The sequence below is a fragment of the Esox lucius genome, chromosome 17 (assembly GCF_011004845.1).
Source record: "Esox lucius isolate fEsoLuc1 chromosome 17, fEsoLuc1.pri, whole genome shotgun sequence".
Lineage (NCBI taxonomy): Eukaryota > Metazoa > Chordata > Actinopteri > Esociformes > Esocidae > Esox > Esox lucius.
The window spans coordinates 42883006-42897025 of record NC_047585.1 but is presented as its reverse complement, the minus strand read 5'-3'; the positions used below and the strand labels follow the sequence as shown (position 1 = coordinate 42897025).

At 43.2% G+C, this 14020-nt stretch overlaps 1 protein-coding gene across 2 annotated transcripts in view; it reads left to right on the top strand.

Annotated features, from left to right (window-relative positions):
• The first annotated feature begins 225 nt into the window (after nt 1–225).
• The window catches only part of LOC105016692 (protein phosphatase 1 regulatory subunit 1A), a 37314-nt gene continuing 23519 nt past the window's right edge, over nt 226–14020 (top strand). For both annotated transcript variants that reach the window (XM_020055374.2, XM_010880704.4), the window contains exon 1: nt 226–712. In XM_020055374.2, coding sequence (XP_019910933.2) covers nt 632–712 — 81 coding nt within the window. In that variant the 5' untranslated portion in view covers nt 226–631. The remainder of the gene's footprint in view (nt 713–14020) is intronic.

Below are 14020 nucleotides of genomic sequence, written 5' to 3'. Positions count from 1 at the left end.
CAGCCAGAGTGGTGTGATATATTCAGCTGCTTGTAGGAATCAGGGGCGCCCCCGGCTCTGGCTTCGTTGGGCTCTGCAGATAAGTCCCTGAGCATGAGTAGCCAATAGGAAGAAAGAAAGAGGGCAGAGGGGCGGGGCCGAGCCATAGGGGGGAAGTCTCAGAGAGAGAGAGTGAGGGAGAGAGAGACAGAGAAAGAGCAAGGGAGTAGCAGTGTGCAAAACAGAGAGAGAAAGAACGAGAGAGAGTCAGAGAGAGGGAGAGAGAGAGAGAGGGACAGACCATATGCCCTTGCCTCCCTCTACATCACAGAATTCATAAAAGACCAGGCAGAGGAACACAAGAGCAGAGGAATTGTTCAGCTGGAAGAGATAGAATAAGGCACAGAAAGGACAAGGAGAGAGAGAGAGAGAGAGGAAGGTTGTAAAAGAAGGGATGTGTAAGAAAGATAGAGAGACATAGCGTGACAGTTTTCTGTCTACAGCAGCACCTCCGTCACTGCCTCCACCTGCAGCCACCCCAGCAAGATCTCCACCTCCTGTCTCCGCAGCAAACCCACGCCAAGCTCTCCCATCTCGCTCATCTGCTCCACTCTGCCCTGTCTAGTACCAGTCTTCCGCCTGCAGCAGGACCATGGAGACAGGAAGTCCCAGGAAGATCCAGTTCACCATGCCCCTCCTGGACTCACACCTGGACCCAGAGGCAGCCGAACAGGTATGGGGATGGGAGGATGGTGGAAGGGCAGACCGGAGGAGAGTTAGGGGACGAGGTAGGGGATGAGGTAGGAGGAGCTGAGTGTTCCTTTTGGAATCACCGTTGTGCCGTATTACCGGTGCTGTTTCGGTCAGAGCTGAATTGCGATGTGTCCCGGTGCATTCTGGGCAGGTGGATGTGTCCGGCTCACAGCCACTGATGGAACAGAACCTACAGCCTCTCAATCTGTAGAGGGCTAGAGACGTCCTGTGTTCTGGGATCCATGTGCATTCCACGGTGTTACTGCAGATTGACAGCGTAGCCACGTCAAATAGCTTAGCGGTCAGTTTTGGACCAGGTACGGAAAGGTTTGAATTCCCAAGCTGGAAAGTCAATAATCTGTTGCTGTGCCCTTATGCAAGGCATTTAACCCCACATGCCCCTGCAGCTGGCTGTGGAGAAGTGTGTGTGTGAGTGTTAATAGTCACTGTTCTGGCCAGGGGCCGTTTCTAAGCGTTTTATAATCAGCTTGTTTTATGTTATTATAATTATTGCAAAGACCTGCATTATAAAAAGCAAGGAAGGGGAGGTTTATTGTTATTGCATCAGCAACGAGGTATGGATATGTTTTGGGAATATCCAATGAATACCCTTCCATTTTGCCATTGTTTTTCCTGTCTAAATGTATTTTAGGTAGGCGCACACACACACACACACACACAATGACAACTGCCTTGTTTAACTGTCCCGCTGGGCTATGTGTTGTCATGGCTGTAGAGGCTGCAGGTAAGACGCACAGACACAGAAAAACAGCAGTAATTCCACTGATTGTGTGTGTTGGCAGAAGGGATAATTGTGATGGTTATTATAAAGAGGAAAAATGACAAACAAATTGATACCTTTCTGACAAAACAATGACCACTTAATCTAATTATTCTGATCTCGCCTCAGGCCGTTCACGTAATGTAATCCCACTCAGCAGAACGGTTTGAAAGACGTCTTTTCCACACCTTCCCGGCACCCTTTGCTTAGGGGATATGACTGGATGAACACTGGGGAAAGGCAAGATTCTATAGAGTATTTGGATTGTACTTATTAGTGCCAAGGGTAAAGGGTCAAAGGTGAAAGGACAATGGCAATGAGGAACAATAATAACACTGTAAATGACTGATTATAAAAACAAATCTAATCTAACTAGAAATGTGTTGCCGGTCATTCATGTTAGTGGAAGACGACAGAGCTAGAGTAATATCATATTAACAGATTAATGTAAAGTAATATATTAGATTATTAAAAACGATGACCACTAGAGACCATGTATTCATCTATATTGAGCTTTAAGTGCAGGGGTTACACAGCTGTCTAGAGAACCTAAAATCTACTGAAGGAGAAATCCCCATTCTCTCCTTGTGATAAATTTTACATAAGACTAAAAAAGATAGGGAAGAGAAGGAAAAAATATGATTGAGACAAATCAAGAGTAGGAGAGAAATAAGAGGAAGAGGTGGATTGATAGAGAAAAGGATTGAGAGGAAAAGCGAAAGAGAGCGAGAGAGATTGAAAGAGTGTATTCATTATGAATGAGAAAATAAAAGGCACAACAAGAATAGATGTATGAGTCAGAGCGACTCTACTCCTCAACACGATGCCCTGAGACTTACCAGCTGAACCTTTACTGTCAAACATCCAGTCCCCTGCAAACTGAATGCATTTGCCCAGGTCAGCATTTAACTAACTAACTAACCTGATTTATTGAGGTTTAAATAAATACTAACAAAAGAACAAACACATTTTTCTACGTTCAGTATATTCAGTACAGCGCCGGGATACATTAATTGACATGTTTTGACATAGAAATAGGATCCATCCGTCAGAACAGGTTACAGTATATTAAAACATCGCTAACAGGGTCAGAGTAGGTTACGTTAGTAAAGTGGGTTTGCAGAGTAAAGTCACAGCTGTGGGAGGATGTATGGATGTATTCATCAGGGGGTGCCGATGGCTCGGGGTGGGGGGGTGCCGATGGCTCGGGGTGGGGGGGTGCCGATGGCTCAGGGTCGGGGGGTCAGGATGTTTTATTAGCGTTGTGAGATTACAGGGTCAGAATATGTTTTATTGAAGTTGTAGGGTTTGGCTATTGTTTCTGGAATTCATTAAATAGTCTAATATTGGGCTTTCAACTCAAGTGTTTAATCAAGTGTGTTTTGAGTGGACACATTTGTGTGTGTTTCTGTCTGCCTGTGTGTGTTCCTTCTGTGACAGTGTTTGTGACAGTGTGTGTGACAGTGTGTGTGTGTGTGTGTGTGTGAGACAATGTGTGTGCGTGAGAGAAAGCTGGTGTTCTCAGGGCCACATAGCGTGGTCAGCCTTTAAGCTCTGCGCCTGATGGACTGAGAGCGTGGTCAGCTCTCTGTTCTAGCTAATAACATCGTTAACGTAACTGGTAATGAATCACTATTGAGATTGAATTACTGCGGAGGCAGTCAGCCATGACTCACACTGTTTTCTTGTGAAGATATCTCAGGAGAAACTCAGTCGATGTGTGTTACCGCAAGCTACACACACACACACACACACAGAGTAGAATGGCTTGTTGTACTCTCCCAGATTCACCCTTGTTGCAGGTACATTGTGGAAATCGATCCCTCCCTCTCGGTGTGTGACACTGCGCGGTGTGACCGACCACGGAGCTTGGTGTGACCGACCACGGAGCTTGGTGTGACCAAGCACGGAGCTTGGTGTGACCGAGCACGGAGAGCGGTGTGACCGACCACAGAGCTTGGTGTGACCGAGCACGGAGTGTGGTGTGACCGAGCACGGAGCGCGGTATTACCGACCACGGAGCGCGGTATGACCGACCACGGAGCGCAGTTTGACCGACCACGGAGCGCGGTGTGACCGAGTGCAGTGTGACCGACCACGGTGTGACCGACCACGGAGCACGGTGTCCCCGACCACGGAGCGCGTGTGACCGACCACGGTATGAGCTCGGTATGACCGAGCATGGAGTGCGGTGTGACCGACCACGGAGCGTGGTATGACCGAGCATGGAGTGCGGTGTGACCGACCACGGAGCGTGGTATGACCGACCACGGAGCGTGGTGTGACCGAGCACGGAGCGTGGTGTGACCGAGCACGGTATAAGCTCGGTATGACCGAGCATGGAGTGCGGTGTGACTGACCACGGAGCGCGGTATGACCGACCACGGAGCGTGGTGTGACCGAGCACGGAGCGCGGTGTGACCGAGCACGGAGCGCGGTGTGACCAACCATGGACCGCAGTTTGACCGACCACGGAGCGCAGTGTGACCGAGCGCAGTGTGACCGACCATGGTGTGACCGACCACGGAGCGTGGTGTGACCAACCACGGAGCGCAGTGTCCCCGACCACGGAGCACGGTATGACCGACCACGGAGCGCGGTGTGACCGAGCATGGACTGCGGTGTGACCGACCACAGAGCGCGGTATGACCGACCACAGAGCGCGGTGCCCCCGACCACGGAATGACCGACCACGGAGCGCGGTGTGACCGACCACGGAGCGCGGTATGACCGACCACGGAGCGCGGTGTGACCGACCACGGAGCGCGGTGTGACCGACCATGGAGCGCGGTGTGACCAAGCACGGAGCACGCTATGATTCACTAAAGGCCTTGTTGAATTCTCTTCAAACATGGTGCTTATGGTTGTGACCATAGAGCCTTGTTTTGGTCTCGTCACTCCAAATTACAGTGTGCCAAAAGCTGTGAGGCGTGTCAAAGTGTATTTGGGCATATTATAAGTAAAGGCTCTGGTAACTCGACCATGCAGCTCATTTTTGTCAGAAAGTATCGTTGTATTGTGCTCCTTGAAACAACCACACTGTCTATTTCCAGGGCGGCCTGTATTTCTCCTGAGGTTACCTGTGGATTTTTCTTTGTATCCCGAACAATTCTTCTGGCTGTTTTGGCTGAAATCTTTCTTGGTCTACCTGACCTTGGCTTGGTATCAAGAAATCCCTGAATTTTCCACTTCTTAATAAGTGATTGAACAGTACTGACTGGCATCTAGCCTGCTCAGTGCATCCACGTGAGAGCTAATAAACTCATTGACTATTTACAGTGGGGCAAAAAAGTATTTAGTCAGCCACCAATTGATCAAGTTCTCCCACTCAAAAAGATGAGAGAGGCCTGTAATTTTCATCATAGGTACACTTCAACTATGAGAGACAAAATGAGAAAAAAAATCCAGAAAATCAATTGAATTTATGGGTAAATTATGGTGGAAAATAAGTATTTGGTCAATAAAAAAAGTTAATCTCAATAATTTGTTATATATCCTTTGTTGGCAATGACAGAGGTCAACCGTTTTCTGTAAGTCTTCACAAGGTTTTCACACACTGTTGCTGGTATTTTGGCCCATTCCTCCATGCAGATCTCCTCTAGAGCAGTGATGTTTTGGGGCTGTCGCTGGGCAACACAGACTTTCAACTCCCTCCAAAGATTTTCTATGGGGTTGAGATCTGGTGACTGGCTACTCCACTCCAGGACCTTGAAATGCTTCTCACGAAGCCACTCCTTCGTTGCCCGGGCTGTGTGTTTGGGATCATTGTCATGCTGAATGACCCACCCACGTTTCATCTTCAATGCCCTTGCTGATGGAAGGAGGTTTTCACTTAAAATCTCACGATACATGGTCCCATTCATTCTTTCCTTTACACGGATCAGTCGTCCTGGTCCCTTAGCAGAAAAACAGTCCCAAAGCATGATGTTTCCAACCCCATGCTTCACAGTAGGTATGTTGTTCTTTGGATGCAACCCAGCATTCTTTCTCCTCCAAACACGACGAGTTGAGTTATTACCAAAAAGTTATATTTTGGTTTCATCTGACCTTGAGATCTTGCGTGGAGCCCCAGATCGAGGGAGATTATCAGTGGTCTTGTAAATCCTACAATGTGATTTTCTGGATTTTTTTTCCTCATTTTGTCTCTAATAGTTGAAGTGTACCTATGATGAAAATTACAGGCCTCTTCCATCTTTTTAAGTAGGAGAACTTGATCAATTGGTGGCTGACTAAATACTTTTTTGCCCCACTGTATACACAGACACTAATTGCAATTTAAAAAGCCACAGATGTGCCATTTTAACCTGTGTGTGTCACCTTGTGTGTCTGTAACAAGGCCAAACATTCAAAGGTATGTAAACTTTTGTTCAGGGCCATTCGGTTGATTTTTGTTATCATAATGACTCAAAAAGTAGGCAAACAACTATGTGATAATAACTGGCTTCATATGATCACTATCCGTAAATATATATTTTTTTGGCATGATCAGTCATATTTTCACCATCAACGCCAAAATGTCACAATTTCTGCCAGAGTATGCAAAGTTACGCACACAACCTTAAATGTGTTTTTCACTTCTTCATCACTTCCATGTTTTATTGTTTTCCGAGTTTCAGTGGTGTTTACTTTGGAGTGTTTCAGTGTTTACATTGTGTCAGTGTTTCATGTTTTTTTTTACGGTGTTTCCAGTGTTTTTGTCTTTTAGGACGAACATGGCATCCCAGTCTGTCTGTATCTGATTGCATCAAAGGCTGTCCTCCATGCCTCAGTAAGCGTCATGGTTCTAACTGGGCTCTTCACAACATGCCACTGTAGGTCAGGCTCCAGAGAGCACCAAGACTCTGTGACTGTCCATCACACTACCACTCTGGGGAGTTGGAGTGGACCACCTCCCCGCTCAGGAAACCCTGTAATATGGTAACGCTCAATGGGCCCTTGTATTAGGGATCACAGAGTGCTCAAACACATGTCATGTCCTTCATGATGAACATTCAGCTGAAGGATGATGATCTAAACATTCAGCTGAAGGATGATGATATACAGCTGAAGGATGATCTAAACATTCAGCTGAAGGATGATGATATACAGCTGAAGGATGATATAAACATTCAGCTGAAGGATGATGATATAAACATACAGCTGAAGGATGGTGATATAAACATTCAGCTGAAGGATGATGATATAAACATACAGCTGAAGGATGGTGATATAAACATTCAGCTGAAGGATGATGATATAAACATTCAGCTGAAGGATGATGATATAAACATACAGCTGAAGGATGATGATATAAACATTCAGCTGAAGGATGATGATATAAATATACAACTGAAGGATGATGATATAAACATTCAACTGAATGATGATGACATAAACATTCAGCTGAAGGATGAATATATAAACATTCAGCACAAGGATAATGATATAAACATTCAGCTGAAGGATGATGAGATGAACATACTGCTGAAGGATGACTACATAAACTTAATGTTGAAGAAAGACAATATAAACATACAGTTAAAGGATGACTATATAAACATACAGCTGAAGGATGACAATGAAAACATACACCTGAAGGATGATGAGATAAATATACTGCTGAAAGGAATTGATGATATAAACATTCAGCTGAATGATGATAATATAAACATTCAGCTGAAGGATGATTAGATCAACATACTGCTGAAGGATGACTACATAAACTTAGAGTTGAAGAATGACAATATAAACATACACCTGAAGGATGATGAGATAAACCTACTGCTGAAAGGAATTGATGATATAAACATTCAGTTGAAGGATGATAATATAAACATTCAGCTGAAGGATGATTAGATCAACATACTGCTGAAGGAAGATGATATAAACATTCAGCTGAGGGATGACAATATAAACATACAGCTGAAGGATGATGAGATGAACATACTGCTGATGGATGATGATATAAACATTCAGCTGAAGGATGATGATATAAACATTCAGCTGAAGGATGATGATATAAATATACAACTGAAGGATGGTGATATAAACATTCAGCTGAAGGATGATGATATAAACATACAGCTGAAGGATGGTGATATAAACATTCAGCTGAAGGATGATGATATAAACATTCAGCTGAAGGATGATGATATAAACATACAGCTGAAGGATGATGATATAAACATTCAGCTGAAGGATGATGATATAAATATACAACTGAAGGATGATGATATAAACATTCAACTGAATGATGATGACATAAACATTCAGCTGAAGGATGAATATATAAACATTCAGCACAAGGATAATGATATAAACATTCAGCTGAAGGATGATGAGATGAACATACTGCTGAAGGATGACTACATAAACTTAATGTTGAAGAAAGACAATATAAACATACAGTTAAAGGATGACTATATAAACATACAGCTGAAGGATGACAATGAAAACATACACCTGAAGGATGATGAGATAAATATACTGCTGAAAGGAATTGATGATATAAACATTCAGCTGAATGATGATAATATAAACATTCAGCTGAAGGATGATTAGATCAACATACTGCTGAAGGATGACTACATAAACTTAGAGTTGAAGAATGACAATATAAACATACACCTGAAGGATGATGAGATAAACCTACTGCTGAAAGGAATTGATGATATAAACATTCAGTTGAAGGATGATAATATAAAACATTCAGCTGAAGGATGATTAGATCAACATACTGCTGAAGGAAGATGATATAAACATTCAGCTGAGGGATGACAATATAAACATACAGCTGAAGGATGATGAGATGAACATACTGCTGATGGATGATGATATAAACATTCAGCTGAAGGATGATGATATAAACATTCAGCTGAAGGATGATGATATAAATATACAACTGAAGGATGATGATATAAACATTCAACTGAATGATGATGACATAAACATTCAGCTGAAGGATGATGATATAAACATTCAGCTGAAGGATGATGATATAAATATACAACAGAAGGATGATGATATAAACATTCAACTGAATGATGATGACATAAACATTCAGCTGAAGGATGAATATATAAACATTCAGCACAAGGATAATGATATAAACATTCAGCTGAAGGATGATGAGATGAACATACTGCTGAAGGATGACTACATAAACTTAATGTTGAAGAAAGACAATGTAAACATACAGTTAAAGGATGACTTTATAAACATACAGCTGAAGGATGACAATGAAAACATACACCTGAAGGATGATGAGATAAATATACTGCTGAAAGGAATTGATGATATAAACATTCAGCTGAATGATGATAATATAAACATTCAGCTGAAGGATGATTAGATCAACATACTGCTGAAGGATGACTACATAAACTTAGAGTTGAAGAATGACAATATAAACATACACCTGAAGGATGATGAGATAAACCTACTGCTGAAAGGAATTGATGATATAAACATTCAGTTGAAGGATGATAATATAAACATTCAGCTGAAGGATGATTAGATCAACATACTGCTGAAGGAAGATGATATAAACATTCAGCTGAGGGATGACAATATAAACATACAGCTGAAGGATGATGAGATGAACATACTGCTGATGGATGATGATATAAACATTCAGCTGAAGGATGATGATATAAACATTCAGCTGAGGGATGACAATATAAACATACAGCTGAAGGATGATGAGATGAACATACTGCTGAAGGATGATGATATAAACATTCAGCTGAAGGATGATGATATGTTGTTGAAATATACAATCCAGTCCATGTGTATTTGGAAAGTGACACTGGTTGTGATATCTTGGTTCTGTACTTGAGCACACTGAATTGAAAATGAACCAATGACTGAATTAGTCCCACTGTTGCCTTCAGCAGTAACATCATCAATACAGACAAGTGAGCCGGTTCCAGTAGCAGCCATACATTTCTGAAACAGAACTGAAACAGTTCAAAGATGTTAGTATGCCAGTCCCATGTTTCCTACTTTAGCATCACTCTGACACAAGCTTATATGTTTCATCTTTCCACAAAACCTTTTTTTCTCAGAACTCTGCAGTCTATTTTAGTCTAAATAATGTTTTGAACTTTGGAGTCCAACCTCACTAGTTTGGCTGGTGATGTTTTCTACAAATGACAGTGGCTAATACATTTTCACCTACCTCCTGGAGAGGATGGTTAATGTTTTGGCTATGTCACCAATTTATTTATTCAGATTTCTTCTGCATTATAATGGCCAGCTTGACCTACTTTGACACTTCTTTGATCCTTGTGTTGTCAGACACAAATAACTAACTCCAAATGCAAATGCAAAGCCTAAAATCAAGACATGTCATTGACTGTTCATTTGTGCACTAATTATGCTAACAACATACCTAATAACAAACAGCTGTGAAGCCATTTGTCTCAATACCTTTGATTCGACTTTTTAAACTTTAAACTTTTAATGAGCTTACAACTTAGATTTATATATAAAAAAATAAAAGTTTAAAGTGACCTAATCCTCGTCACTGAAGTCTGATCACCACAGTGCTTCAGAGAGAAGCTGCAGATGCAACCTGCCTAATGAAAACCTTGTCTCTAGTTAAAAGGATAGCCTGGCTGAATAATTACATTTTTGTCATTCCACATGACATGACAGAAAAACAACAGCAAATAACTAGCTACTGTCCAAACAACATTTTCTAGAGGAAGAATTGAATTGTACGCATTTACTTATATAAAAATGTTTTACATAAGAAACACCATTGGTTAAATATGTCGGTAACACTTCACAAAAGCAAGGTTGAGTCGGTGCAGTACTGTGAATGCATTCAAAGGCAAATGGGTGGACAAGTCATCTAATGTAAGCAACGTATTGAGAAGGCATGACAGCCATCCATGCCATGGTTTCATTTCCCTGGCAGATTGTGAAGTTATGTAAGTACTAAATGTATGGAATCACTAATGTGTGTAAGTCACTCTGTAAAAGAGTGTCAGCTAAATTATTAAAATGCTAAATATAAATCAGGGACTTTGGTCGGCTTGAGTAAACATCCTCCCGTATCTTTTTTAATAAGCAAATGTCTAGACAGATTTTCATTCCTCACCAAGTAAATCCCTATTAATTCCACCTGGTGCAGCTTCGGAAACATCAGTCAAGAATTAGCAGTCACGTCACCAATTTGTCGTTGATTTAAAAAGGCAAAACTGTTAATGCGTCCACACGGTTTCAGACAGTACTGTGAGTGAAACATTACAAACTTACTCTATGCCTGTGCTTAGCTACGCCATTATTGAAACATTACATTCCTACTCTATGCCTGTGCTTAGCAACGCCATTACTGAAACATTACAAACCTACTACATGCCCGTGCTTAGCTATGCCATTACTGAAACATTACATACCTACTCTATGCCCGTGCTTAGCTACGCCATTACTGAAAAATTATATACCTACTCTATACCTGTGCTTAGGTACGCTATTACTGAAACACTACAAAACCTACTCCATGCCCATGCTTAGCTACGCCATTACTGAGAAGTCACAAGTGCATTTAACAACATCATTAGTTAAAACTAATACTACATGTTCACCACACAGTGTCTCCTATGACTTAATCACATCAGATCTCTCAGGCCCAGTAAAGTATAGTCACTTTAAGGATGCAGACAATGTAGTCTAGTTAGGTAAAGCCAAACTATTGTAGTGACACTGCTGGTGTGATACAGCCTTGTAAACTAATTGACAAGCCTCGTCCTCTGACAAACCTCCCTTCAGATTCACCCAGAATTGGATTTGAGTTTGAACATCCATGCCACTGTGTGATTTAATTACATCCTGCTTTTAGTCCTCTGCTAAATAGATCTAGGCTACTGTTGGCTGTCTGTAGCTTACAACAATTCAGTGTATCCTCCTGCGGCTTCTCTTGAAATTATCTTATGAGTTTGAACAGTAGCCATACGAGCACCAGATTTGATTGTTGGCCACGGTGGATCCATTACTGTGACAGCCACAACAACACAACTAAGCTGAGCCTCACAGAGAAGGATTAGGACTGATGTCATGGTAGAAATAGAGATGGAGGCGGGAGAAAGTCTCTGACTTCTCTGTCCAAAACGGCACCCTATTCCCTTTATAGTACACTGCCCTGTGTCCTTAGGGCCCATGCAGGTATAACGGCCTATAGGGGTCTGGTCAATACTAGTACCCACAGAAAGGACTGGATTATCATTCGGGAGCCTCCCAGTGACTGCCTCCCAGTGACCGCCTCCCAGTGACCGCCTCCCAGTGACCGCCTCCCGATGACCGCCTCCCAGTGACCGCCTCCCAGTGACCGCCTCCCAGTGACCGCCTCCCAGTGACCGCCTCCCAGTGACCGCCTCCCAGTGACCGCCTCCCGATGACCGCCTCCCAGTGACCGCCTCCCGATGACCGCCTCCCAGTGACCGCCTCCCAGTGACTGCCTCCCGATGACCGCCTCCCAGTGAATGCCTCCCAGTGACTGCCTCCCGATGACTGCCTCCCAGTGACCGCCTCCCAGTGAATGCCTCCCAGTGACCGCCACCCAGTGAATGCCTCCCAGTGACTGCCTCCCAGTGACCGCCTCCCAGTGACCGCCACCCAGTGAATGCCTCCCAGTGACCACCTCCCAGTGACCGCCTCCCAGTGACCGCCTCCCAGTGACCGCCTCCCAGTGACCGCCTCCCAGTGACCACCTCCCAGTGACCGCCTCCCGGTGCTTTAAAGCCCCATGAAAACATCAGATGATTCAAAGTGATTCAGGACCAACTTTTCATGAAGACTGGTTTATGTGATGGATGTAGGCGTGGAATTCCAGAATTCCACGGGAATTGGGATTGGGTCATGGACTCTGTTTTATCCCCGGAATCTCTTCTCCTGATCAACCTTGAGAAGGGATGTGCTTTGCCGCACATTGGATGGGGGAATTCTTCAAAGGAAGCGACAAAACAGAATCCATGACTTTCTCCAGTTTTGTCTGCAGAGACAGGATCTTTTCCTTCTCGTTGCGTGAGTTATGCAAGGTTGAATGAGTAGGAAAGGGAGTTGAAAGGAGACTTTGATGGATAGAGGCTAGACTTTGGGGGAAGTGGAATGTGCATTTGTGAGTGCGGCGCGCGCGCGTGTGTGTGTGTGTGTCATGGAGAATCCATAGACAATGGGGGGCACTGATGTGGTATGTGTGTGTGTGTGTGTGTGTGTGTGTATGAGAAGAAATCCTGGTCTTTAGTGCAGGTGGTGAAGACATAATCAGTCCTTGTAGAGGGTCATTGTCTGACCGGCTAGCATGGAAAGGGCCCTCCATCAATCCATCCATCACACACACATAGACACACAAATTCACACTCACAAACACATGCACAAACACACACACACACACACATACAATAGACTAACAAGTCCCAATTCAACATTCCACTGTTGCCATTATTTGGATGTATTTTTAGAATGATCTGTTTGGCAACTAAGAGCTCCGTCACAGGTTTCTCCTGGGACTTTGAGATGAACAAGTCTCCATAGGAAGGGGGGATGAAGTCGGAAATCATCCACTGGAAATAAAAGTTGATAGACGCTAGTCACAAAATGTTGTATAACTGTGCAATGTTTGGTTGTTGTTTTCCATTGGAAGAATGGACTGCGCACTGGTTAATTGTACAATGATAGGTGGGTGCTATTTTGGCACAAAAACATTTACGTGTATTTTTTTAATTTTTTTTATTCTAGGTGACAATAATGAGCAAGAATTTACACTTCATGTTTGATATTTGTCTTTTTTAGCAAATTAATTACATTCACAATACAAGTGTATGGAGGTGGAGAGAGTCACCGGACCCCCCCGTCTCAGTTTCCAAGGTGTTACGCTGCTATATTATTGTGCTGGGGGACATGAGGGATGTACTACTAACTTTTCTCAGTTTCCTCCAATTTTAAATTTTAGATGGAGATGAGGTCCTGGTCCACACCTGCGGATTACCTGGTTTGGGGGGACCGTTGCTGTTCCTGTCCTTGTCCACCTGGTCATACTTCTGACCTAGTCTAAAATCGAATATACTCTGGATTTAGCCAAGAGAAATTTATTTATTATTCCAATTGGACTCTTAATATCTCACCCGGCACAGCCAGAAGAGGACTGGTCACCCCTCTGAGCCTGGGTCCTCTCTAGGTTTCTTCCTAAAATTCGACCTTCTTAGGGAGTTTTTCCTAGCCACTGAAATTCAACACTGCTGTTGTTTGCTCCTTGGGGTTTAAGGCCGGGTGTCTCTGTAAAGCACTTTGTGACAACTGCTGTTGTAAAAAGCGCTTTATAAATACATTTTGATTGATTGATTGGTCTGTACCCATAACTGTACAAAGAAAAAAGAAAAACTGGGGTGACCAGTCCTCTTCTGGCTGTGCCGGGTGAGATATTAAGAGTCCAAATGGAATAATAAATACATTTCTCTGGGCTAAATCCAGAGTCTATTTGAATTTAGACTAGGTCAGAAGTATGACCAGGTGGACAAGGACAGG